We start from the raw sequence: 27,879 nt of genomic DNA, 5'->3' as shown, positions 1-27,879 counted from the left end.
TTGGTCTGGTAGCTGGAGATCTAACCTAAGATATGCATTAGTAAAATAAGAACACTACATTTGTCTTTGGTACTGTATGTCCTTGAAATAATATACACATGCCATCACCTCCTCTCAAAGGTTTGTGGTCATTAGATTTTTTATTCTCTCATGTCTTTGTTATGTATATACTAATAACGGTCAAAAGGAAAAGACTATAGTGTAGGACTTAAGAGAAAAATAAATTTTTATAAATTATTTATTAGACAAATATATCACATTTTTAAACATGTACAGTACACTTAAAAGGGTTAAATCAACATTAAAAGTTTAGCCATGTATACACAGTTACAAATGATTAACAAATACATCTACAGTATTGAGTATCATAATCAGGTAAATGCTTTACAATTTTTTAAAAAGAAATGCTATGTAATTTGCATTCTCTCAACCAAATAATTGTATAGAATTTATGATGTGAGATATCTTTTCTGATAGTTCTTCAGATTTTATAGAATGTTGAAGAAATGAGTACTTCAGTAACATACACATGGATTTCCTGTATTCTTGTGTACAACCTGTATACATGAATGTGCAACTTTTCTGATCGCCAACATAAATTCAGTTTCTGTATTACCTGTTGAAGTTTAAAAATATCTTTTGAAAATATGTTGCTCCTCAGTAACAGTGTTTTACATTCATAATTAATACATTGTATAATTTTAGGCAATAATCACCCACTAATAGATTTTCTTTAAATATATTAAATTGTCATTAAGTCAACCATTAAGCAGATAGATAAAATATCTACAAAATGACTTTATATATTGCACTCTATGTACCCGAGTCTAATGAAATTATACAAAAGTGCACATGAATATAATCATATATATATATATATTGAAAACTATCACAAGCTACATTACTTGACTCTTTTTCAGAGATCTGTATTTTCTATTATTTACAGTGGTATTTGAGGTTCTTGATCATACAAATTCAAATACTGAAGTAAATTATGACAATTGTCATTCATTGTGTCACCTTAGTAAAATTTGCCTCTGGTGAAGGCACAGAAAGTACTATTGTAAAGGTGAGGGCTTCTTAATTTCCAGGTGCATAAGATGAGAAATATTTAGACACCATTTAATATCATTGTTTTTATGGGTATTATAGTGCATGCAAGCAAATAACATTACTTTTACCTTTACTTTAAAGGTCTCTATGAAGTTATATGGGTCACACCTACCATTAACCTGAAAAGACCCTCATATAGGACATTGTTTGGCCTAAGAGTGCGGTGTATTGTGAAGGTGGTTGAAGGTAATGGAAGGATCATTTGTATTAAAGCCTAGGGTGGTTTATAAAAGCTTAAACTTATATATGCCGAGTGACAAAGCTGCAGGAGTTTCTGAGAATATACTAAGGGGAAGTAAAGACCTAAATGATTCAAGAACATTAATTCTACAAATGTTTTCAGATTTACAGGATTTCAATTTGTATGGCATACAATTGGAGGGAATCAAAATAATTTGGAAGAACGTGGGGGTGCCAGGCCATATGAGTGGAAAACAAACTTCTACATATCTGGGTCACTGTCAGTGAAAATAATATACTGTACAAGACTATCCATAGACCTAAGAACCATTTTGTTAAATATACTATAAGCACAATAGAATCCATTTGTCATATTTAGCACTGAATGACCTTACGGTCTTAGTACATGGGATGCATTCGTAAATGCCATACGGCTATCCATCCAAAGAACCACAGAATTGGTAAAGTTTCAGTATAAGGGCTTGGACTGAAGTCTTTTGCAAATGTTTATCTTGCAAGGTTGAAATTAGCATTTTTATATTAACTGTACATCAGCCTTCCAATTACATGTGTACTGGTGATTACCTAGTAATTAATTAGTAACAAAAGTTGTGTTATTATAAAGTCTAAAAGCATTAACAACACATTTGTAACCTGTCTAGTATATCAATTTTAAAGGATTAACAACACATTTGTAACCTGTCTAGTATATCATTTTTAAACAGTTTATTCAAATAACTCCATGAAATTGTCCCTGATGCCACAATCCCTCTTGAAAGAAATTGGCACTAAGCCAGTAGTATTGTGCATGCAATGAGCAGATCTCAGGTCTCAAGGTAACTAAGTCTCATTCTTTGTGTAGTGTGATATATGAGATGCAGGCATTTGTGGAGCTGGGAGGCAGGTACTTGCATATAATAATGAATTGGTTAGAGAATTTTTTTCACAAAAATATTTGTTCTAAGGGAAAGATATTTCTTATAATTAGCATGTATTGCAGTTTAACTTGTGAAAAAGCTACACTTGGTAACTGAGACCTGTAAGATTTAGCTGTAGGCTTCTCAGAACTAATCTTGAGCAGCAAAACCCATCTTTCAATGATAAACAGTTAGTAGTGTTTTGAGACACAAACCCTGATGTGCAAAAGTAAGTCTGTAGAGGTAATTGTTCACCTTACTTTTCAGACCCATCTGAAATACTATGGATGCAAGATCCATATGGATACTTATTGTGCAACTACTGTAGTACAGGACAGCACTTATCCATTTGTTGTGATTTGAGCAACTGACCCTGGTTACACTGACGAAGAAGAATTAAGTCAGGAACTTCTCCCAAAGCAGGGACCATCTTCTTTGCTTGCTGCTACCTTAGGATCCACTTAGTATGTGTGTAAGCAACAGTCTGTCATGTCCATGTGGGTAAAATTCACAAACCTCATTTGACCCCTCAACATGCATGTCACAAAAGCTGTGTCAATATCAAGCTAAAGAACAGAAGTTGGAAATCTGTTCTGTCTCATGAACAGACATCATAACTGTGTCATCATAAGGACAAGATGACTAACTCTCTTCAGCTAGTATATTTTCTTAATAATTTGCCATGACCAGGAACTCAAATAAGAATTGTATAATGTTCTGTGCTCCTAAGCTATGGTCAAAAAAGGGAGAACAAAGTTGCTCACATTCTGTACATCCAAGGTGGGAAGGTTAAAAAGGAAGAAAAAAGAAGTTGTTCCTTCTGGATCAAACGTACATAGTGGGCACTTCCCTTCAGTGGAACATTTAACTACCTGGAAAGCATAGCCTACAATACGAAATGAGAATCACGGCAAAATTTCATGTGCTTAAGTAGCCTATGCCAGTGCTCTTCCTTCCCTTCCTTTCTATGGTGTATGCATTTGTATCTGTGATGGTATTGGGAAGCTTGTTGGACAGGAATAAGTCTTCTGTTTTGTTGGATCGGTCTTGAATTTGATTGTGAGACCCTTTTCTTTGGCTTGCTGACTTACGAAGACATCATAGAACCTGGTTATGGTATTGCCATATGTTGTGGCATTGGGAAGCTCATTGGACAAGAATATATCTACCTTGTCAGATCAAGCTTGAATTCTATTGCAAGGCCCTTTTCTTTTGCTTGCTGATTTACCAAAGAAACCACAGAAAATGGTTATGGTATTGTCAAAGGTTGTCTTATCCAGAAATTGACAGCAAAGAATTTACAGTTGTTTATACTCATGGATAAGACATATACAGTACTTCCAACCACTGACAAATAATAATAATAATAATAATAATGAAAAAAAAAGGATCATCTAGCATTCTTGGGCGGTCATCCTTACAAGAAATGACTGAACTGAATGACATAGTTTTGTATATTGGTTAGCAAGCTGGGTTCCAGCTTGATAAGGCTGTTGACTTTATTTATGAGAACTTCTTAGAGAAATTGGCTTTCCAGTTGCCGTTTTCTTCCTTTAAGAGGGACAGGCATCTGGAACAATTTTAGGCACAAAGAAGGTTAATTGTAAGCGAGAGGTTTGTTGTGAAAAAATGTTATTGCTTAATGTACCTTGAAACTAGTAATGTGGAAATATATATCTCGCAAACAAAAATTGAAAGCTGTCACTAGGTCCAAACACCTGTTATTAACTAATGTAGAGTGACTTACAAAACTGCAGTTCAAACAAAAATATATTCCTTGATAAACAAAGTAAGGTGAGGAGGAATTGGAATGTTCCTGTTACCAAGCAAAGAGGGTAATATCAGCATACAGTGCATTAATATCTTCTATGTATAATCCATTATGCTTTATTAAATAAATTAAATATTACTAACTTTGCTGTTGTTAGCTTTTGAAATAGTCAACATGAATGAGTAAATATCATATAAGGATAATGAAAGTAAGTTACTATGAACAAGAACAGTCCATAATTCTACAGGCAAGTACAAAAGACTCATTTGATTATCCTACTGAACACTATAAAAGTATGCTTATTGTGAAGAATAATGAAAAACAATGATATTGAAAACAAAACATATGATGATGAATTGCCATCTTCAGTTTTACATCTTTGAGACAGTCTAGAAAGAGACAGTCTAGAAAATATAACTAAAATGTCTTTAAATATTTTTATTTTTGGGACTACCACTTCAATTTATGACTGGCACCTAAAATGCATAAATTGTACAGCTTCCTTGTCTTCCCTCAAAAGAAACTCATCAGTTTTCTGTCTGGGTGATAAATTTCCAACGAACTATCATGTCACCCCATAAAGCTAATGAATACTAGCAATGAGGTTATGTATATTTTAGGCACTATTCTGTATCTATTCCATTCATGGCAGCTAATGAATATATTGATGCACTTCTGTTACATACTGGTATTATTTATCATGTGAGGAGGAAAATTTGTGCACTAAGCAGTTCTCAAAAATAACTACAGTACCAGTGGACAAACATGTTTTAACTGATGATTTTAAAATATTTTCTAAATATTTCATGTATCCAAAGACACTTGCTCTAATAATCCCTGCATACTTTTTGTATCCAATGACACATCCTGTAATATTATCTTCATATTTTTGAATCCAAAGACACTTGCTAAAAGATTCTCCTCATGCTTATTTTTGTAAAGTCCTATGTACAAATAAAACCTCATCATTTACATAGAAAAGATGTCTAATCTAGGTAGAAAAATTTACAGAAAGACAACTTTACATGGCATTTGCATAATGCTGAGAAACAGGTGGGGACTGTGGAGTATTTAATGTTTGTCGACTTTCTGCTCCTTCTGGAGGATCTCTTACGGCAAGACCTCGAGCCCCTGTATTATGAGTGCGATTTGTAACCTCCTGTGAACGACCTGGTTCATGAACTCTTGTTCTTTTACTGTCAATTATGCGTACACTGTCTGTAGGATGAACAAGCTCATTGCTGTAATACCAACGGACATATTTGTGATACTCATCCTGACGTCGACGATCAACATAACTAAATATGCAAGATGCTGGTACCCATATGATGACAGAAATAATGATGACAGTACCCACAATATTGTCACGAAGAAACATTAGTACAGTATTGATGTTTATGTCTTCGATGATGTCCCAGAAACGTTCGACAACATCTTGGACAGTCTTTTCACACTTGCCCTGTAAAGAATTAAGAGTTTTAAATGAGCCCTAAATATACAGACGTTTCAAAAAGTAAGAAACAATGCAAAAGACTTGCACTTAAGGAGTTTTATCTGTACTGGATGCCATTGAAATACACACCAAAGGTCAAGGACAAATCAAAGAAATCATTAAAACTAATGAAAAACAGTCATCAAATCCTAATTATCAATGTCATATTCATCATCACTCACCAGTCATACTTTAGGTACATGTAAAGAATCGACAAAATTTATTTCATTCAGTAGCCTCGTCTGCAGGTAATACATGGTAACTTGTATACATAACTATAGTTACTAATGTCATCTATTAAGAGTAAAAGTTGACCTTAATTTTTATTACTGTTTCATTACAATTCAAATTACTAAATTGGTACTCTTACAGCCTTGTAAACTAACCATGAGGTTCAGTTACATCATAATTACAGATAATGTTTATGAAAATTAGCCAAATGCAATAACTGTTTGCTACAGGAGGCTTGATAACCTGTGGGTAACTGATCTTAATAGACAAATGAATTCCAAATAAAAGGCCCTACATAGTGACTACCTGAATATATTAACAGGTCCCAGTGCTCGGGCTTGTCCCTGAAGTTCCTAATCCATCCATCCATGTGAATATTGTATTTGCACCCCAGGAAGGCCTCAATCCTTTCTCTGTCCATTGTTTAGATGTCTAAGAGTAACTCAAGAACTGTGAAATGGGAAGGTCGAGTTCAGTGCTCTCTATTCAGCATTGGTAGTTCAGCACTGTTCTATTACTTTGCCTCAAGGGATATCTATTGTGCGTTAATTGAACAAAGTGAGTCAATTAAAAACCTATGTAAAGTTTTGCCAATGCCACGAATATTGAAAATATATGGAAGGCATTCATACTTTGGAAATGGAAACTGGTGTTAACAAGTACATATATACCAATTTTCCATCTGCAGTTCTTGCAAAGATGGAGATGAAAAAAGTTGAGGCAAGAGACAGAGTTGGGCAGATGTGATCGTGCAAGCATTACCATTAACATGCATAGAAAATATGTATCAAGGTGGAACTGCATAACTACCAGATGGATAAGCAATGAATAGAACATTCCACAAAAGCAAAATGAAATTAGTCAAATTTCTAAATACCATAGAACCATTCAGGTGAAGCCTTTGATGTGTAGTAATATGAATGTTACATCCAACCAAATGAAACTTCATCGATGCTCTTCATTATATCCATAAAGGACAAGATTATACAATATTACAATTTATATCTGAATAAGAATTTTGTGTTTTTAATTTTCAGTTACATAAATCAGTCTCGTCAAAATGTTTCATTTCAACCCCATATTCATTTATTTGGCTCTTGAAAATATGGCACAGAAAAGTCTCGGGGCTAAATTGTACCTATTCCCCCTTGTTTAAGATGTAGCAGAAGTATTACCTTCTAAATGGCTACTACTATTATGGACCAAGGTAAGGCTACCAAAACCAGATGGGCTTCTGTAACCTGTTCTTTCACCACAAGATGCAGGTTTAACTGCTTCCTGAGGCTCCATTTACTGGCCTGTTATGCTTTAATGTCATCAATTTTTCTCTTAAATCAAAATATCCTCACAGTCCTCTTCTCACACAAGTCAACTTACTGCCATCTGACTTCCCATGGTTGGAATGTTACTGCCATCTGACTTCCCATGGTTGGAATGTTCATTCAAACTTAGGCAGCTGTTCCCTGTCTGTGTAAATTTTGATCCTGATCCCGTGCATTCAGGCACAGTATACCTTAAGTGCAGTGTTTTCAATCACGACTTGCCTCCCAACATAATAAATATCCAAGACTCACTGGCATTATAAGTGCCCTATTATTATCCAAGACCTTAACTAAATTGTCAACTGATGGAATATGATAATTACAAATATACTGACGTGCTATTAAATTGCAGAGTTATAAGCATCCTTACAGTAATGAAATCCCAAACACTGGTAAGTTACTCACATTTCACAAATATGAAACAACCTAAAAGGACAAAAGGAATTGAGGACAAAATTCTGCTACTTAACCTGAAGGTGTGCAGTCAGAATGAAAGACTGGATAAGTGTTTCAGAACAAAGAAGCAAACCAAGTAACAGAAACTTTAACATCTCATAATTCTCATAATTCTAACATGAAGCTTACCTTGTTGCAAAAGCCATGAATGCATGGGGTCCCATCAGGGAGAATGTCAACAGGCATCACAGGAAAACAGGTGTCATTAAGATTTTTGCGGCAGCATCTCTTGCAAGCATCCTCGACTGTAAAAAATTGTTTTTTTTCAAAATCCTGCTTTGGAAAGTTTCAATTTGCATTACGGGCATAATTTCAGGTGTCCAAGAATGTCAAAACTGAAACTACAGAGGAAAAGGATAATTTTACTTTACCACTAATATTAATTTAAAATATAACTACAGGAACTTGTAGCATTTATCCAAAACTGAAATCAGATGCAGTGCTTATTACTGCTTGTCTGATATACTGTATACACTAGTAAAAAAAAAATATATACACTAGTAAAACAAAAATTTAAAACAATAACATACTTGTATCACACATGCAGCTTTGCATGTTCTGAGTTTCACAATAAGGTCGGCAAGTTCCTTGATAACATTGACCTTTTTCAATGCAGGGAGTACCATCTTCCATGGGCTTTGCTTTTGGACATTCAGCAGATTCACCTTCACATTTTGATTCGTTCTCGCAGGTTGCTGGCTGCTGCTCTCTACATCTTATACCCTTTTTCATGAAATTGCAGTTCAGGCAACATGGAGAATTGCGGTCACTACAATTAGCTCTGGGTCTCAGTTTGCAGTGTTTATCGCAGCAAACGTCAATATCATCCTGCCCTACAAGACCAGCATCGCATTCTTCCTGACCTTCCACTCTCTGGTTTCCACAATAAGACTCCTCTGGCTCAGTAAAACATCTAGAGGATTTGGCAAGTAAAACTGCACGAATTGCTCTCAGACTGCATGGGGAAAATCTCTGAAAGGCAAAAAATGCAAACAAGAATCAAGATCAAAATACTGTGAAGAATACATTAATGGGAAATACAGTATTAAAGCTACATAATGCTGATGCTAAATAGCATTTATAAGAACATAAAACCAAGGCCATCCAGTCATGCCTAAATGATGCTGGACAGTTCTTTCAAGAAGTCCACAAACTAACAACATAGGTGGAAAAGAAGATTGGTTTTATGATGAGAACTATACACACATAACAAAAAGTATGGCATGTGTAACACAATGGAGACTTCTATATGCTCAGCAGATGGTGGGAGAGAGAAAACAAACAAAAAGAATAAAAACATAAGACTTAAAGTGAAGATGTCATCAACTATACAATAAAAAAGGCGGAAGGTGAAAACGGTTAGTTATAGAGAACATGAAAAAAGCTGCAAAGTATGGGGTATGCCAATAGGAATGGGATACCGAAACAGACACAATGGTTATCATTACTTTTATCATCAGACAATTTAATCAAACCACTTTGTTAAAACTTAACTGTCAGAGGTCTGGCCAATGAGATATAGTGGTGAAATCAAGTTGAACAAAGAGACGAAGTTCTGGCAGAATACCACTCGTGGGCTTTAGATCTGTGTAACTCCTGCCTTTTCTCAAACAAGCTTTTCCATCTCTAAGCATTTTATCAATTTCCTTTTACAGGGTACTGAGAATGAGCACGCCGAATACTTTCTTCATGGCTCATATAAGTGCAATACCTCTGTGATTACCACAATCAGTCAGTTGTCTTTATTTGTTTTGACACCCAATTCCCAATCATCAGGCCTTGTTTTCTCATTCCATATTCTGCAAAACAGTCGACTTTATTTGCAAGGTGTCATGACATTTTCAGCTAAAATAACCCCTTCAGTGATTCCATTACAGCCCAGTGTTTTCCATCTCCAAAGTATCTTTACTAACAATTCTCTTACTAAAACCTTTAGTTCATTCAGTAGTACATCCAGGCCTCCTCCAGCTTCTGGTAAATTACTAAAATGATCTACTTAATATCTCCTATTCACGATGTAACAAAAATGGTCCGTCCAGTGTTACCTCTTCTGCTTCTGATGTTCATACTGATCCAGCCTTCTACTGACAGGTATTTTCCTGCCTTTCTACCCATGGATATTTCTTTCACAATTTTCTGGGCTATCCTAACACTGATGCCACTCCCTGTTTACATGGCTTTATCAGCACAATCTGCGTGTTGTACAGATGTTCTCTCTTATCACTTCATGCTCTGTTTCACTATCTAGGCTATAGTACTTGGCACATTTCATCACTTCCCTAATGTTTTTATAAAATTACCATTTGCTTTTGTGCATTCTTTATGATGTCACCTCGGTGATGTGAAAATAGACTGGCGGCCTAATAAATACAATTACTGTATTCAATTGGTAGAATAAATCCTGACATGCACTTAGTTAGTTAGTTATAAATGATTTGTTTAACCAGACCTCTGAACTCTTTTAAGGTTCTTCTCGGGCTGGGAAAAGAAGGGGGGGAAGAGTACATAAAAAATGAAGTAGTTAAATAAATAAATAAATAAAATAAAAAAGGAGGGAGAAAAAAAAAATCAAGGGAAGAAAAAAATATGAGGGGAAAAAGAGGGGAAGATTATATTTTACTTATCAATTTAATTTTTGTTTAAAAAGAGAATGATATTATTAATTGAAAATTATGCCTTCTGCTAGAATATCCTTTATTGATTTATTTGTAAATAAGTCTTTCTTTCACTGATGCCATCTGGAACAGGTCAATCAAGATATGTTTTGACTGTTGTTGGGTGTTACATCTTTCACAAGTTATTGGGTTTGTGTCTTGATTGACATCAGATGACCATGTGAGTCTGAGTGTCCTATTCTGAGTCTTGTTAAAATAACCTCATTAATTCTTTTGCTTTTGGGTGGAAGAATGCCACTGTTTAACTTCGTTCTTAATTTGTTTTAGTTTTTTTGAGGGTATATTTGTCCAATCATTTGCCAATCCCTATAAATTAAGTTTTAACTGATGCTAGCAGTCTGATATGGGGGCTTTCTATAGTAGTTGGGGTTGTACAAGCCAATTTAGCAGCTTTATCTGCTTTCTCGTACCCTCAATGCCTACATGGGCTGGGATCAACAAATTTGAATTTGAAGGCCGTTTGTAATTAACTGATGTATTTCCCGTTGGATATTTTTGGACAAGGTGATTATTTGATTTAAATGATCCTGTTAGCTTCCAATTGCGCACTTCTTGAGTCGCTCAATATGAGTGTTGGAAGGAATTCTTTTTGTTATAATCTTGAGCCAATTGTATGGCTGTTAATTCAGCTGTAAATACTGTGATATTAGAGGAAGGCCCATTTGGATAGTTTATCACTTGAATGGGCTGATGAGCCCACTCCAGCTTCATTTTGGATCCATCTGTGTAGATTATGAAGGTTACCCTTCCGTCTTATGTGTTCCATGGCATGTTGATGGTACATTTCTGTTGGACATATTTCTTTGAAAGATATGTTAAATATGCATATTTTGCCCTTTTTAGTGTCCATGGGTGTGACAGATTTATTTCTTGGGTAAAAATTTGGTATCATGTTATCATAAATTCAATAGATGACTAGTTTCTTAGTAAATGAGTTTTTGATTTGGGTTATGTTTGTATTTTGATTGAAAAATTTATTTGATGCAGGAGATGTGCCTGCTTGAAGGGATAAGCCTCTTCCTAAAGTAATTAGATCTCTAATATTTGGAGGCAGTTGGCCTGCCTCTGCTGGAACTGAGAACAGTTGGAGGAGATGAGCGGAAAAGGCTCCACCCATGTACATATCACGTGCTCCTCGTGATGTAAAGCATCTAGAGATTTATAGATTGTTTCTAGAACAGTTGAATAAATTGGACAGCTATAATTTATTGTGACACTGTTGCATTGTATAACATTAACATTGTGTCTCGTCCTGCCCATTTGGTGTGTGAGATTTTCTTTAATAAAGTAAGGGCTTTAGATCCTTTGGCTTTGATATATTTGGCATGATCTTTCAGCAATTTAAATGTTGGTCAAAAATTATACCCAAATATTTAACACTATTGCATGTTTATCTCTTCATTATAGATATAACTTAATGGTTTGTTGTTTCAACCATCTTTTGTGCACTTAAGGTTTATACTTCTCTATAGGGGAAATGGGCACTTACCAAGAAAAGTGAATAGATTCTTAAGAGGTAATGCTACAAAACACTTAGATTCCTGCATTGAGTGCAGTGGGAAGATTATGTATGAAAAAGCTGCTGAAATACACATTGTCCTGAGGAGGAAAAAGACTGATTCTTAATTATTCTGAATATTTTAACTACACCACTGCATAACACTTCTTAGCTCTCATAGGCTAGGCCCAAGCAGAACTAATGGGGAATTTAATGAAAATGGAAGAGCCATTAGTCAAAAAAGCAATAATGGAGTTAAGAGGATGAAGATCAGAAGGAAGGCAGGAAAGGGCACAGATGTAGACCTAGAAGATGAGAAGTTCACAAGAGAGAAGAAGGCAGAAAGAACCCAATGCACACCTAAGCCCATAAACTGAAAATACAATGTAAACATGTCAGTGATGAATGTAAATCTATATGATCATAAAAATAATACTTACTTTGTTATTGATGTCATATCCAGATACTGAATATGTATACATAAGGTAAGAACCTCCTTGGCTGGCACTTGGACTACATTCTGGACGATCAGGGTCATGCTCTGATCCCCAGTTGTGTCCAAATTCATGTGCCGTTACAAGATCAGCTTCACGAGTAATGACCCTTTGTCCATAATGGTTCCTTGATGAACTGAGACCTGAATTCAGATACAGGGTATGACCATTCTTGAAATATTCTGAAAAAAAAAAATAGTTGTAAACACCTGAGTGTGCATGAAGTGGTACTGTGAAAGCAACCTAGAACAACCATTCCAGCTTAGGTATTGAATAAATATCTAATTCTAGATATCACCAAAAAGCAAAAGATAATGTAATGTATGATTATCAGAATCTTACATTTCAAATGATAAAACATCATCAAAACCTGTACAGTAATTTGATTTAAACACACTGAAAAAACAGAATGAGAGCTTTACTAGAAAGTGACTAATCAGTAATGCCTCATGCTGGCATTAGTATTTATTTAACACTTTGCTCTCTACATACTGTATGGCTACTGAAATGGATTAGTCTGTACTGATTACTATAATTTAATTGTTAATATTTACAGAAACTTGTTAATATAATGCTTTGTAAATCTGAGGGTTATTTCAGTACTATCAATGAAACTGCAGTTGAAGTGGTTTACGTAATCACTGTGGTTTGAAAAACTACACGATTAAGGAATATGCTGCTTACGTTCTCTAACTGACATGAGTATTTTTTCCCCCATTTGCAGCTTCTGGATCATTTAAGGAGCCATACTCAGTTGCCTTATGCCAGTTAGTAACTAAGGCATAGGCCATTCACAAGGATTACCGAGGTTCTTTAGTTTTTCTTAAATCGCCTACAAACATCTTATGTAGAGATGGAGGTCAATATTACTTTATCTTGTTATTTTTAATAAAACAGATTAAGATTTCTGGAAAAATACTTTTTGTATATCTTGTTATTTTACTATAGGACCAATCAGTCATGTGAGTTTTCAGAGGAGTGCACAAAAGTGCTTTACGTTAACCCATTCTGATAGGACTAATTCATCTCTTAGTAGTACTGTATAATACCAAGATGTAAAAATATAGTTTTCAGAAATATCTTAAAATCTGCAATAATAAGGAAAAGGAAAACAATATTAATTTAAGCCAAAGTCTATACACATGACCACATTCAGCACATAAAGTTCAAAGGAGATTTAAAAGAGAAACTAACAAATCTTAGTCATTCCTCTCCTTGTGTCATAAAGTACCCAAGTTAATCCTGGAGAGCTGTGCCTCATATGCAGGGCTACCTCAAACTGAAGGACCTATGTATACATTAAAACGGTTATATATCCCTTTAAATTTAGTTGTTTGTAAAAACAGAGCCTTCTTTGTAATCTTTTGTTCCACTGTAGGTAGACTGCTTAGTTATATTGATATCATGCTGTTATTTCTGTGCATAACCATACAAATTGGGTAATACAATAAAAGACAATGCAGTCCCCTTTCACACATTATACCACAAAGTAAGCGTATTACTGTAATATATTTCAAAAACCAGAAATGAGTTTGCAAATAAGATCCATGACACAAAAATCCTATTCTAGATATGTGCGTGAGAGAGAGAATTTTTGTATATTTTTACTTCACTTGAAAAACCACCCAAATGCATAAAAAATTAAACAACCTATTTAATGCACACACTTACTTTGTACATTTCAGGAAAAATATGTTTTTACAAATTACAGAAACAGCACACAAAATTATTATACAGATGATACACAAGTAAGAAAGAGAATTTTAACATAATTTCATACTCATGAAAATTAGAAAAGTTGTATACCACAAAACACAATTATTGTAATCTCAATTACTACACATACTTACCTTAGCAAAGTTCAAAGGAAAAGTCTGTTTGAATAATAGTAAGTAACAAGAGGACAAAGAGCCAAACCAAATCCACATGACAAGAAATATAATAAATCTCAATCTTTCTGTTCACTTGTTCTTCATTGCCTCTTCTCATTTCTTGTATTTCTTTTGTCCATTTCCAGGCTTTAGCTTCTTCCCAATTCTTTCCTGATTGTTACAAGATGTTCTCGTTTAAACCCACAGTAGATGGGAAAAGGGATTCCTTCCCCCTCTGATTCTCATGTGATGGGTTTGGAGGGGGCAAGCATGACAATTAAGAGGTTTTGTTTTTATTGTTACATTGTATTATCTATTTTATTATTACTTTGTGTGTAATCTTCTGTGTGACTAACTTTTTTGCTGTTACTACATCAAGTAATTGGTATGTGTATCTGTAGTTTTTTTACCCAATAATAATTCTTCATTTGCACCATCATCTTTGAGCAAGCTGGAGTAAAACATTTTTTTTCTCTCTCTCTCATTTTCACTTGTCCATTTCTTTATTCTTCTACAGTAGCAAGGAAACATGACTGGAGTAAAAGAATGTTGATAAATATTTGCTCTCCATACAATTTCCATAGGATTTTCCTTAATTTGTTAATGTTTTAATTATTGATGCAAGGGGCTGGGGTGTTTGCCACCCATGGCAATAAGAATAACAGGCGTTAAATTAAGTGTCATCGTCACCAGTGTTTATCTGAGATGAGATAGAAACATACTTCCCTGGATTTTTACCTTAGCACTGGTGTAACTAACAATTACAGTACTTAAGTTTTTACAGTAATAACTGGCACATCTTATCTTATCACCATCTGATATTAATGCCTTATAGTATTTTTATTTGTTTATAATCCCTCCAGGTAAAGTGGCATTACAGGTAACCCAATTTCAGATAATGAAGATTAAATAATTAATTTGCTTTTCATTGTTATTCTAGTCTTTGCTCCTAAATATGGGTATTCTCTTTCGACAAAGCTTGTTAACAAGTTTATGATCAAATTTTTTATACAACCCCATCAATCACATATACCGACATCTGCTGTCTCAAATGTCTCTAGAATCACAGAATTATGTAGTATTTTGATAAATGTACCATCTTGGCCCAAGGGTATGTACCATTCATCTACCCCATGTTTCACGCAGCAACACACTATATGATAAGTAAGTGAATATGAAAACACTAGTTTTATTTTAAAAATTTAGCTTGTTTCATTAATGCCCCAAAATACAGTACTTAGGCTAAATGCATCTGGGATGATGACTCACATCGCTGTTCACAATGAGAACCCATAGTGTAAGCTAAGGAACTTGTATCTGGCAAGTCTCTTCAAGATTAACAAAGAATCACACTTGTCATTCATGTGAAACATGGATACTGGAGACTCCAGAAATCTACGTCTCTAGCTTACCATGAATGAGGACAAGTTATGAAGAACTGGGAGATGAGGATCCCACACATCTTCCCCCAAAGGTATCATTTGATTCATTGTGACTATTGGTCCCAAAGAATATAAATCGGAGTATTTGCACCTGCCATATAAAAAAAAAAAAAAAAAAAGGAAAAGTGGGCTGCAACACCAAATACCAATAGTCCAAGTAGAGGACAGTCATAGTTTGTTAAAAAGCAACAAGATTAGGCCACTTGACTGGCCTGCAGAGGGAAACAGTCCAAAGCTTTTGTCCCTAGAGTCATCTGATATCACTGGTCATTCATAGGTACTGAAGAATAACCATGACTGGACAGACCAGAAAGTTCCCCTTGTTAAATATTTAAATGTAACGGAAGAGAGGGAAGGGATGGTGCATGGTGCTTGTGGTAAGGTTCCGGTTACTTGTCATTTGGCTAACTGCTACATAGTCAGGGCAAACATCAGTCCCACTGATGTCCTTTCCAGACAAAGAATGAACTTTGCTAACCCATCTCAAAGATGCAAACACCAGCTGAAAGAGCATCTTTAGTGTGAGATCCAGCAATAACGCCTCCTGAAGCAGTTTGTATGGAGGCTTGGTAAGACTGTGGAAGTAGTGTGGGTCCCTGTCAAGAGGCTATATGAAGGCATACCAGCCCCTACATGGAAGGCCTTAACATATCTGCGAAGGCATAACAAAAAAAGCACAACGCAAAGATCATAAAAAATTACAAACCAGAAAAGTAATACCGTCAAACAAAACATACACAGCGCAGAGCGACAAAAATCAGTAATAGGAATATGTAAGGGAATCAGTAAATATAGCTAATTCAGTTTAAAGAAAAATCATAAGGTAGCAATTGCAGGCTGCAGAGATATAGTTAATACAGTGGCAAAATTCACAAGTAGCACCAAAATAGTATATATATTGTTAATATCAAGTAGTAAGTGCCTGAAAACACAGTTTCAAAATACCAAATATTCAAAACAAATACATACAGTAATGAAGTAATGGTTGTGATAATGCTGGAAAATTTTGAGACTTCTGGATGAAGCTGTTAACAAAATATAATGTAGGTGATCGATTCAAACCTGTGGATTCAGGTGGTGCATAAGTCATTAAAATACTACTACTTTCTGTTAGACAATGGGCTAAGTCCATGGACATTTGAGACTGCTAATGTGGGCATATACAAGACTGATGGGTTGTAATGAAACAAAATACAAAAGTATTTCCCTTGAAAGAGCAATGACTTTTTTACAATTAAGTTTAATAAAATGAAAATTAATAAGAAAAGACCAATGACTTTTTTTACAATTAAGTTTAATAAAATGAAAATTAATAAGAAAGTACTGAGTTTTAACAACCACCTTCAAGTGCATCACATGCAAAAATTCTTACCTACAAGCATAGCACTCACATGAACTGATCAGCTGCCAAAGAACATTACAGAAATGGCATTGCAAATTATGACTATACTATACTGCATTTATTATATAAATAAATTTTTTGTATTGCATCCTAAAACTACACTAATATGTAAGAAAAACAAGTCAGTAAGATTAACACATGCACTACAGTGCGAGTTTAATAAAATTTAGCGTAAATCTAAACTCCAGAAAATTTATAGAAAATAAACCATAAGGCCCCATTCCATAAATAGTTGTACTTATTTACCAACAACAGAATGGGTGTGTCTAGAACAATCATAAAGTTATAATTCATGCACTAAAGAACTTAATGATAAAAAGGTGATAAATCATTCCTGATAAAAAGGCAATAAATCAAGCACCAAGTGCCTTCATAAGCAATGCATGTACATAGAATGGAGTCTCGAGTGATGTATTAAAGACATGCAATATCAAGAGGAATCAGTGCATGCAACCAATGAATGCCCACCAAAAATTTATAGTGATAGTAATGAGGTCCAATTTATTGATGAATGAAATACTTTTTGAATTACTTTGGCTCTACTTAGTGCCTTTTCGAAATAATCGGTGGTCATATAATTTCTAAAAGGCCTCTGTCATTTCTGTCTTGCTGAATGAATTAAAATAAACTTCCTATCAGTGCACAACATCAATTCAGAATATGCCAACATCTGAAATATTACAATCCAATACATAACGTGATACAGGCTTTATGGTCATAAATAATAATACCCACCTGGAGTGCAGATACCACCAACAGAATTTCTGCGAGGGGACCCTACATATGCAAGGCCTAGGATTCCCCCTTCAAATTTTATATCCGTGAAGAGATGAGCCAAGCAATAATCTTTATGAGAATACTCTCGGCTAAAGACCTTAAGAAAAGGAGACAGCAAAAGACTGCTTACCAGAGGTTTATTAGTGAAGCACCCCGTTATGTATAAACCCATGCTTAGCACAATTTACAAACAAAAAAACACAAGCACTTTTATTAGTCTGTATTACAAACCAAGGCATCTTCAACACACCGAAGGATACCAAATGTTAGCTTCTAACCCAAGAATAATTTTTTAATAACAACAATAATGCACTATAAACCCACACACAACACTGAACTTTAGTTCATAGTGTAAGAAGTTTATCCTTTCAGAGTCAACTTGGAATATTGTCCCAAGAATCCCACACATCTGAAATGTCTGGTATTCTAACACATATTTGCAATAAAAGTATAATACCTCTGTCCAGACAATAGTGAGATAAGCAATCCCTTGGATCTGACTTGTGGTCTAGAACACCCAACACCTGCAGGTTTAACTGATAAAACAATTCTCCTTCTCCCTAAAAGCATCTTACAATAGCAATGACAAAAATGAACACGTATTTCAGTTTTCTATTCATTTAATTTTTGTTAACACTTCCCCAAGCTTTCCTGAAACCCAATAATAGGTTGCTAAAAAAATCAGTGCACTTTCAGAGTACTGTTTTTACAACATGCTTATACTACAACTTACCTCTAAAAGATTGCGGACATCCCAAGAAGCTTTCTCCATATTATAATGCACATGATTTGTTTGCACTACGTGCCATTCTTGATGAACTAAAATTTTCTTGATGACGAAACCCATGCCAGAGAAGCCTCCATTCTCCACCGTATCTTTCCAAACTGTATTTTCATATATCTTGTCAACTCGGTCAATTAGACTAATCTGGAATATGTAGTTGCATCTAATTTTAACAAATAAAGTTACATATCAGCACTCAGGGTATTCCACATAATAAAGTACAAAGAGCAAAGAGCCGCATGTAAAAATTTCATAGTGAAGTTATGCATTCGGTATGCCTTTGCATGGAACTTACTAGATAATTTACAGTGGTTTTGTAGTTAGAGCCACCCATCTCGCGGAAAAATCGATAATCTGCAACCAGAAGTAATGGGCAGCGGGTTTTATCCCCATTAAAGTTACTATATGCTTCTGCATTCTGACGTTTCACTCTACGTTTTGAGCCATTATTATGGATCTCTCCAGATGATTCATCAGGAGTGTCATAGCCTTCTAACCAGTCTTCTTCAGCATCCTCACTCTCTGAAAAGTATTATTATTGTAAATTTAGCCAAGTGAGAGATTTGCTAACAGCATCAACTCCATTTTCACAGAACTTCAACACCAAAGACCTGTAAATTTCCTGCTTACCAAATCTTGCTCTTAAAGGCCAACATAGCTCTGATACAGCCTGTCTTTCTGCCTTCTTAGTTAGTTATGACACTACAAATAACTTGGTTGCTGGCTCCACTATTTATACAAATTAGCTAGTTTTTTTGCAAGTTGTAAAATGCATAAATTTCCAATATTTAATAATTAGACAAATAAGACAATAGTGCATGGGATGAATCAGACCTCATAACCTACTCTCTTGGAACTGTGGTTTAATTCAGAGGGTTCTTATGAGGCAAAACTGCTAAAAGCTTTAAACTGTGATGTTCTTATACTGTTAAAACATGCAAAACTACAAAAAATACAAAAAAAAAAAACCCTAAGTTTTGCCTACAGTACACAACGTGAGGTGCACTGACAGCCTACCCCTACAGGAAAGATGCCAAAAAAGGAAAGGATATGAGGAATAATTTGCTGAAGATGATGAATCTACCAAGTTTGGAACATCAGTTGCAGCATGTACTGTACTGTCTACCTGCTACAACACATCCTAAGTCACTCCCCATCATTAAAGCTTTTGAGCCATTAAAAGTACAAACAGCTCTGATTTCATTGACAAACACCTTCATTTGTGCATTTTTACTATCCATATACCCTCTTCATGTTTTGTCTGAGCCATCACAAATAACTGTCAAGGAAATTCAAATGAATACTCAAGAAATAAAACAAATCTGGCTGAACTTTGCAACAAAGTCCATTAAAATAAGAGGTGGCACATTTCTCGGCAAATATTCCTTCCTGGCTGTTTGTCAGTTTTAATGTTTAGTAACCCTAAGTCAGAAATGTTAGTTTTAGGTTTTACAGGCATTCCCAACTACAACAGACTTACACTTCCAGTTTTTATAGCCAATGGCGTTGAAAATTACAAAAATATATCTTTGTACATCTACTGGATTTGAATGTATTTAAACCTTTATTTTTAATTCATAGGAAAAAATAATTAATGTTTTACAAAGAACTACATAAACTTACAAATTTAGTTTATACAGTTACTAACCAAACAATACAGTGTATGCTACCACAGTGGTGAAAATTATCACAATGATTCAGGAGTTTTTAAGCTTTCAAAAGATATCCACTAACACTTACCTGTTGTTGCATTTCCTTCTTTTACATAGTCACACATCCTACGACCTTTAAGGGTTGGATGCTGATCTTCCCAGCTATATTTTACATCTGAGCCTCTGTAAACTATCATAGATTCAGCTTTGGCATCAGGGATATGTCTCCATGAGGGCTGCAATGAATAATTTATTCAATGAAGAAAGTATTGCTCTGATGTCTACAGGTATAAGAGCCCTAATTAATGTGCTGTCAGAGACTAGAGAAAAGTTATTATCAAATAAAAGACAAGATGACATAAAAGTACAAATTCCAGCAAAATAAAGGCAAAATACTAGAACATGGTATCTCATCCCCAACTCCTCATTCAAAAGGGCATCAAACATTTACACAAACTAAGTCTAACCTCCACATGGTACGTGTTTTCTATTGTATGTATCGTTGCAGTCATGATTCCATCTTCAAGGTGAGCTGAAACTTCCGAGACTTTTTCTCCAAACACACGTCCTTCATAGAAATTCTCATGATCTGTTGAGCATTCCAAAACAAATAATTGATTAGCTGAACATATCAGTAAGAGTACACTAGAAAAAAAGGTACAGTAATAAAGTTATGGTTCTTTGCCCACTTGTAAAGACAAGTTTGGCAAATCTCTTATAAACTACAAAATGTATGTAACATATCCAATGTTAGATAAAAGCATGAAATTGCCCTTTCCTTACAAAACTGAGAATGCAATGCAAAAAAGGCTTCCATTCAGCCCTGAGTTTCCAAATGATCCAGCATGACAAAGATTTACCATGATCGAGACTCTAATAAGTAATCTTTTAACTATCAAATAGGTTCTAATTTAAAGAGTGCATCAGTTTGAAATATTAGTGCAAATCAAGACGCCATCAACTTGAAGACGGGGACAGACAAATAAAATGAGAACAACCTCAGGTTGCATTAGAGAACAAAACAAGTGTATATTTAGTTCATCAACCACAAAATACCCTGAAAGCTTCATTTGAAAGTTATCAAATTCATATTTCTCGCCAAAATGGTACAAACCAAAATAATTGGTCATCTGCTGACTGGGAGAGTTTTTTGTTAATCTCTCAAGAGCGAGTCAGAACATTTAGTATGTTGTACAAACAAATATAAAATTACCAACATAGTGATCAAAATCAAGACAGGCAAGAAAATTGGCCAAGTTACATAACTCATGAGAGAATAACCTTTCCAGTCTGCTGGGTTGCATCACTTGGTTAGTCAGTTTACAGTAATTACTTTTTTACAACCACAAAGAGCAGTTTAAAGCTAATGTAAAATAGAGTACATGTACCAATATTTATCAGTGACACTGAATCAAACAAGTAGTGCTAAATTAATAATTTGAGTTTCATTCATTTCCTGCTGAACTTAAATTTTTCCCTTCATTTCAAAGCGCTACATATCCTCTGCCCTCTTGCAAAAGGCAGATAGGGGATCAATATTACCTGTTCGCATAAAATTTTTTGTGGACTGTCATCTAATGGTGCTATATTCTGTATAGTATGGATAAACTCTTATGTAAACACTCATGCTAAACTTACCCACATGAATTACTCTTTCATTGCCAACACCATCTATGGCATAAGCTTTAAAAAGAGGATGCAGCAGTCCTTTCCTTGGGTTCAAAATCAACCGAAAATCCCTGCAAAATACCAAAAAGTAAAAGATCATGAAAATATTTCCCAAAAGAATTGCAGGCAATTACTTTATGTAACTGGCTAACACTTTATATGTTTATAAATAAAAAAAACTATGAATATAGCCTATGTATAAATAAACTAACTGTGAATGAAGAATGGGTCAAGTTAACCAAAAAAAAATAGTTTCTCTCTCTCTCCAAAGTAAGTAAAAAATGTACGGTAAAGACACTGCTGTATGCTGGACTGGGAATAAAAAATTTAAATACAGATAATAAACTACATAGAACAACAAATAAAGTCCAACAAGAAAATATATCAACTACAGATAAGTAATAACATAAAATTAACAAAATAAAACATAGTATATTCTAGGACTAATGTCAGTCTCCTTAACCAAAAGATATTGGCACATACTGACACAATGTGTGTGTGTGTGTTCATATTTTAAAAATGTATTATACTGTACAGATAACACATCTATGGAAGACAAATAAAACATTCAGACTTTGCTGTTGTCAGTTGCGTGAACTATAACGAGTATGACCAGTAGGTAAGCAGAAATGGAGTAACATTCCTCAAGATATTAAAGAGATGAACTTTTGTTTTGAAAATATGACAATGCAACGAATTTTAGAAAACTGCTAATAGAGCTTGGCACAGGTATGGTTGAATATGAAGTGCGCTAGCATTGCATTTACATGTGCCCTTTAAATAATTTTGGTATATTTGGCTATTGTGACAAATGACACACTTTGCTGACAAACTTGTCATTTTTTTGGCTGTTTTGTTTAATATACACTTGTAAAATAATGAATAATGCTGATTTCCTTGGATTCTGAAAAAATTTTTATGTCAATATATATTTTCATAGGTTAGCCAGAGTTATGGTAGGATTCTGAGGTAGCTTAGAGGTAGCACAGCCTGGGCTAACCAAGTCTACTTCTTTTTCTGTGCTTTAGATGTATTCATATCCCCTTGGATGTATTAATGTGAATAATCGACAAGTTGCTATATAGATCAATGGTGCATAGCATATCAAAATGTCCAGTCATCATACTGATCCTGCATGCTGTACTGTATATGAAAATACATCAGTACAGTATACTCTTACTATACATTACTAATTGTACAGTATTGTACTAGAATTTAATTTTTAAAAATAAAATTAATATTTCAATACATGTACAAATTAACTACCTTAACATAACCTGCTTGTGCATCTGTGCAAACTCTACATTCCAATCCTAGGAAAACCAAAGAATATTTATTGCTCCCAATGGCTGAAGGCATAGGCGCAGCTGGGGTCCACAGAGTGGTTGCCTCTGGAGGGTTTGGAAACAATGGTAGCAGGGATGTGGCTGGAGCTGGGTCAAGGAAAACCAAGGAAGTTAAAGTTGACTGTGAACTTTGGCAAAGGTTCTTAAAAACAAAAGGACTGTATGGAGGTAGTGATCACCTACACTGTTGTGAGAAAGCCCCTCCTCTCATGGGATTGAGAAGGACAGAAAGGAAGCAAAGGCATCACAATAAAACGATGAGCCTGGTTTTCCTTCATAAGTTTCAGGACTGCGAAGAAAAGGAAATCTTTAAGCAGTCATGATATTCCTCCTCTCCCAAATGGTTGGTCAAGGAAGCAGGATCTGCAATGGTACTGGAATCAGCAAGCATTATATGAAAAAGAGCAAACTGGGGTTCTGGCAACTACACAAGAGTGCTGTAAGAAGAGGGACTCCTTCACCAAAGCAGACCTGACCATTAAGCAAGTAGAGCTTGTTCCTACACTAAAAACAAACAACTCTGAACTCAAAGAAGAGAAGACTTCAGCAAAGATACTCCTGGTGCATTTTTTAAATCACTTCCTACTAATATGAAACTTTCATCGAGCAGGAGACCCATGCTGATAAATCTCACACATACATTCAGGGAACAGAACTGACCCCAAAATTTACTACAAAAATAAAAAGGACCTCTTAAAACTGTACTTAAATGAGTCACAAAATTTACCTTGCAAAAGAAGACACCTCTGCAGACATGGTGAAAAAATTATCATAATAAAAAAAATTAGTAAATTAAGCTGATGCTATGCAAGTGTTGCAGATAACTCAAGCAATGAAAAAGTCACAATAACATAGTGCATTACAGACAACCACAAACTACAAAAGGTAATAATATAATGGTGATAATAGAAAGCAACTTTAAAAACCAATACAAAGAAAGTTGGAAAACTTAAAATATTCTACAAGGAAAAAAGAAAATACCCATCACCATATAATTATATATGTGAAAAAATTATGCACTGAAAATATAAAGAAAAACAGACAGCACTAAACTTTTAAACAGTTGAAAAAAAAAAAAGATCTTAAAGAACGAGACAAGGGTGTAGAATTCCAAAACACTTACAACTCAGCACCTGAACCTAAATACCTATTACTACACACTTATCCTAAATACATAACACTAACATTTGATCCTACCACTCTTCACTGTTACTTAACACTGATATACAACAATCATGGTCAATGATGAACTAAAAATAAAAGGACTAAAAAACAAACTAACTGGCCAATACTAGACTGCCATTAGCACTAAAACTAATACCCAAACCCAGAAATATAATAAAAAAAATTATGCTGTAACAAAATCCATACGCATGGAAAAAGAACACACAAAACTTAAACAAATGCTAGACTGAACAGCACCTTTCAACTCTAACATTTGACAGCAAATGGAAAAGAAACAACTATGAAATACAAAATCTCTCTGCCAGGAAAAGTAGGTCCTGTTCTTTTTGCTTTTTCAATGAATTAGTCTGTTTGGAATTTGCAGATATGCACAAAAAGGCAATGTTAAAAGTGATGGGTAATGAAAAATTTATATCCAGCACTTCAATATTTTTTGAGAAACCTACCTTCCAAGCGCATTAAATTGCACTTCCTTTATTTTATTAAAACGATGGTTACTCTCCTTTGTTCCACGTTTGACTATGTGATGCTTGAATGCAGAAGAATCAATAACTTCATAATATCGTAAATTTGGATGATAAGGAGGAGACCAAAATAGTCCTGAAATATGAAAGAAAATATAAAATTTGGTGCATTTCAGGTCACAGTTTCAAGACAAAAGGAAATACTTGACAACATAACTAGTAAAAACTGATCCATTTAAAGGAAACATCCAGAAATGAAAATATCTTGCATCAGCATCATGATAACCTTTGTTAAAAATACCATAATTTTACCCTATAAACTTTTATTGAAACTGAGATGTGGGTTTTCTATCATCATATTCCAACTACGTATATAAAAAATGCAAAGAGTAACCATATTTACTTAATTTTCATATGTACTAACAATACACTATAGGGAAACATACTCCGCGTTTAGACTTGTTGTGATCCAGCCCGGGGTCTGCTCTCTCCCACCACTGGTCCCAGTATAGGTATGAAAGATGAAGGTACTTTGGTCTGAGCTTCAGGACAGGACATTATGGTCCTACAGTCATGGTTTACTGTGTTGACAATTACTTACTATGGCATCCTTTTTGACAGTAGGTATGGAACTGCCATTTTGATCCCCCTTGTGTTGCTATCCTTACTGACATTATGGGTACCCTAGATATATTCATAAAATGTGGAATTTGAGTCTTGACATATTATTTTTATTTGTAAAGCTGTTCAGGCAGATGATTTGGTAAAAGGACAAAAGGGCTGCACCCGTCAGGCCTATTTCCATGGGTTGCGGCCTGCTTAAAATCAGATCAGACATGTTTTTCTATAGGGGTGCATCCTAACCTTCCCTTAACTTACACCATCCTAGTGTACCATGACCAGATCTGGCTGGGGTTGGGGGGCAGCTTTGCCTCCTGGACCCTCCAAAGAATGAATTGTAGAATGATACCCAGGCAATTATATTGTAGTATTACCAATAACTTCGTCAATTAATCTAGCCTTAATATTAGCCTATACTAAGGCTGAGGACCTAGTCTATAATTCAAATCATCTGCCTATGACTAAATAGCTTTAATAAAAAATATTATTTGAAAGTTTGAATGGTTTTGAATTTCAAGTCGGTGGCCCCTCTGGGCTTGTTCCATATGAATAGGGTTCATCTTCTGAATAACAAACATGATGCAAATATGCTGAAAAAAAAAAGGGTAAAACTGAAGACTACAGCCACCTGGTTTTCACCAATCGCTGACAGGAAGATTTACCACCTTTTATTTACAGTTTTGTTTAAGTTTATGTCTTTTGTTAATGTTCATCATATTTACCATTTATTGTTTGTTTTTACGTTCATCCTCAAGGGGTTGGTACTAAACACATGCCCATTTTGACATAAATTGGTAATTACCGAACCAGAAGGGCGCGGTAGTAGTCTTCAGTTTCATCAAAATAAGCTGAAAACAGGCTCATCTCTATGCTGGATAGGATAGCTGGGATAGCAGAGACGAAACTACACATCTTTAAGCTAGGCCTACTTGACCGGACAAAAACTACCTAGACTTGGGCCTTGCTTAGGTTAGGTTACTGAAGACCACACGCTAAGCTACCTAACCTCGATAATACCTAAGTAGGAATTGTTTTTTGCTTAGCGTTTCTCTGAAAGTAGCCTTAAATAGGCCAGGCCCCAACTCTGAACAAAAACTCTTACCTCCAGTTAAGTCTATGGGAAGAACTGCCAGCACTAAATGCATCAGGATGAGAGACATTCCTCCCATAGTCCCCGAAGGCGAATGTAAAATCCACTATTTTGAAAAAGGTGCTTGTATTATCCTGACACTTGGGTTTTTAAACCAAAAAATTCTGACAGTGAGTCACTTGTCGTCCGCTTTGTTTACATTGATCATATTGGGCTGCCAGAGGAAAGATAAGTCTCAACTTGTTCGGATTCATTCTGTTTTGGCGGTGGCTTGGTTTTCCTTATAATGTCTTTTTGATAAACAAAAATCTCCAGTCCACAGAATGTATTCTGTAGAAAAATAAGTTTATATAATTATATAGCATCTTCGTTGGAAAGAAGGTGATTGGTTAAATAATAAAAATGACTAATAAACAAACGAACAATGACTACATAAGAACAAATTTTTGTGGATGTATATGAAATGACCAAAGTACATACAAATGTGACGCATCTGTACAATGAACAAGGAAAGAACTGACAATAATGAAGGAGCCAAAGGTGAAGTGGTCAAATACTAGAAGACCACATGCAGTAACACGCGAATAAAATCGAACGATTCTGGAACTAACAAAAGAAGCTTGGTGATGACAGAGATGGACGAAAACGCAAGGTTACAGTAACCCACATTCAAATTCTGTATGATGAATTTAAAGAAAAATTCAGACCACTGGACAAAACCAAATTAGCCTAAAAAAATCAAGAAATGCCTTAGAAAACTGAGAGCACAGAAAGCAACAAGATCAGATAGCTGGAAACCTGTAGTCTATATAAAGCATTTATAAAGAGCGAAACTTGTTCAGAACTGTGAAAACCTTAAAAAAATTAAACAGGAACAGAGGAAAACCAGGAAAATTGAAGGAGTAAAAACAGAAAATGAAGGAAAAGAAGAGAGATGACAAAAAAATTCTGACCATTAGCATTATAATCATATAAGATATTCATGATGACAATTATCTAGAATATTAAAAATCACGTGCGAACAAAATAGGAAAAACATTTTTATTTTCCAACACTCTTTAGAAGAAACTAGAATACGACAGGAATGGAAAAAGGGAGATGCTGAAAGAAGTAATGAGAGAATAAAGAATAATCCAAAAATTTTCAATGCGTAGTACGTATAAGGAAACAAAACATACAAGTAAATAAGGAAGACAAAACAAATATAGAATATATATATATATATATATATATATATATATATATATATATATATATATATATATATATATATATATATATATATATATATATATATATGAAAGATAAACCAAAGGACATAGAAGTAATTAAAGTAAAGTAAGAGAGAGTTTAATTTATTTAGCATTAAACTAGAGAAAAGAAGAGGAGTTTTGCAAAGCAAAAACGGAAATGACATACAAAGCCAAA

General features: G+C 34.7%; 1 protein-coding gene across 2 annotated transcripts in view; it reads right to left on the bottom strand.

The window, feature by feature from the left end:
• Window positions 1-224: 224 nt before the first annotated feature.
• LOC136846636 (ADAM 17-like protease) overlaps window positions 225-27,879 on the bottom strand; it is a 93,942-nt gene continuing 66,287 nt past the window's right edge. The window contains exons 1-12 of one of the 2 annotated variants that reach the window (XM_067117550.1): window positions 26,464-26,676; window positions 24,723-24,876; window positions 21,716-21,816; window positions 20,545-20,666; window positions 20,166-20,313; window positions 18,721-18,947; window positions 18,375-18,569; window positions 17,600-17,738; window positions 12,096-12,331; window positions 8,013-8,454; window positions 7,612-7,727; window positions 225-5,440 (exon numbers count right to left, since the gene is read on the bottom strand). In XM_067117550.1, the coding sequence (XP_066973651.1) occupies window positions 5,003-5,440; window positions 7,612-7,727; window positions 8,013-8,454; window positions 12,096-12,331; window positions 17,600-17,738; window positions 18,375-18,569; window positions 18,721-18,947; window positions 20,166-20,313; window positions 20,545-20,666; window positions 21,716-21,816; window positions 24,723-24,876; window positions 26,464-26,530 (2,385 nt within the window). In that variant the 5' untranslated portion in view covers window positions 26,531-26,676 and the 3' untranslated portion in view covers window positions 225-5,002. Of the gene's footprint in view, window positions 5,441-7,611; window positions 7,728-8,012; window positions 8,455-12,095; window positions 12,332-17,599; window positions 17,739-18,374; window positions 18,570-18,720; window positions 18,948-20,165; window positions 20,314-20,544; window positions 20,667-21,715; window positions 21,817-24,722; window positions 24,877-26,463; window positions 26,677-27,879 lie in introns of those variants that run through there. The other variant, XM_067117551.1, reaches the window with a different exon arrangement.

The sequence above is a fragment of the Macrobrachium rosenbergii genome, chromosome 15 (genome assembly GCF_040412425.1).
Source record: "Macrobrachium rosenbergii isolate ZJJX-2024 chromosome 15, ASM4041242v1, whole genome shotgun sequence".
Classification (NCBI taxonomy): Eukaryota; Metazoa; Arthropoda; class Malacostraca; order Decapoda; family Palaemonidae; genus Macrobrachium; species Macrobrachium rosenbergii.
The sequence above is the reverse complement of the archived record's forward strand: the minus strand, read 5'-3'. Positions and strand labels throughout refer to the sequence as shown.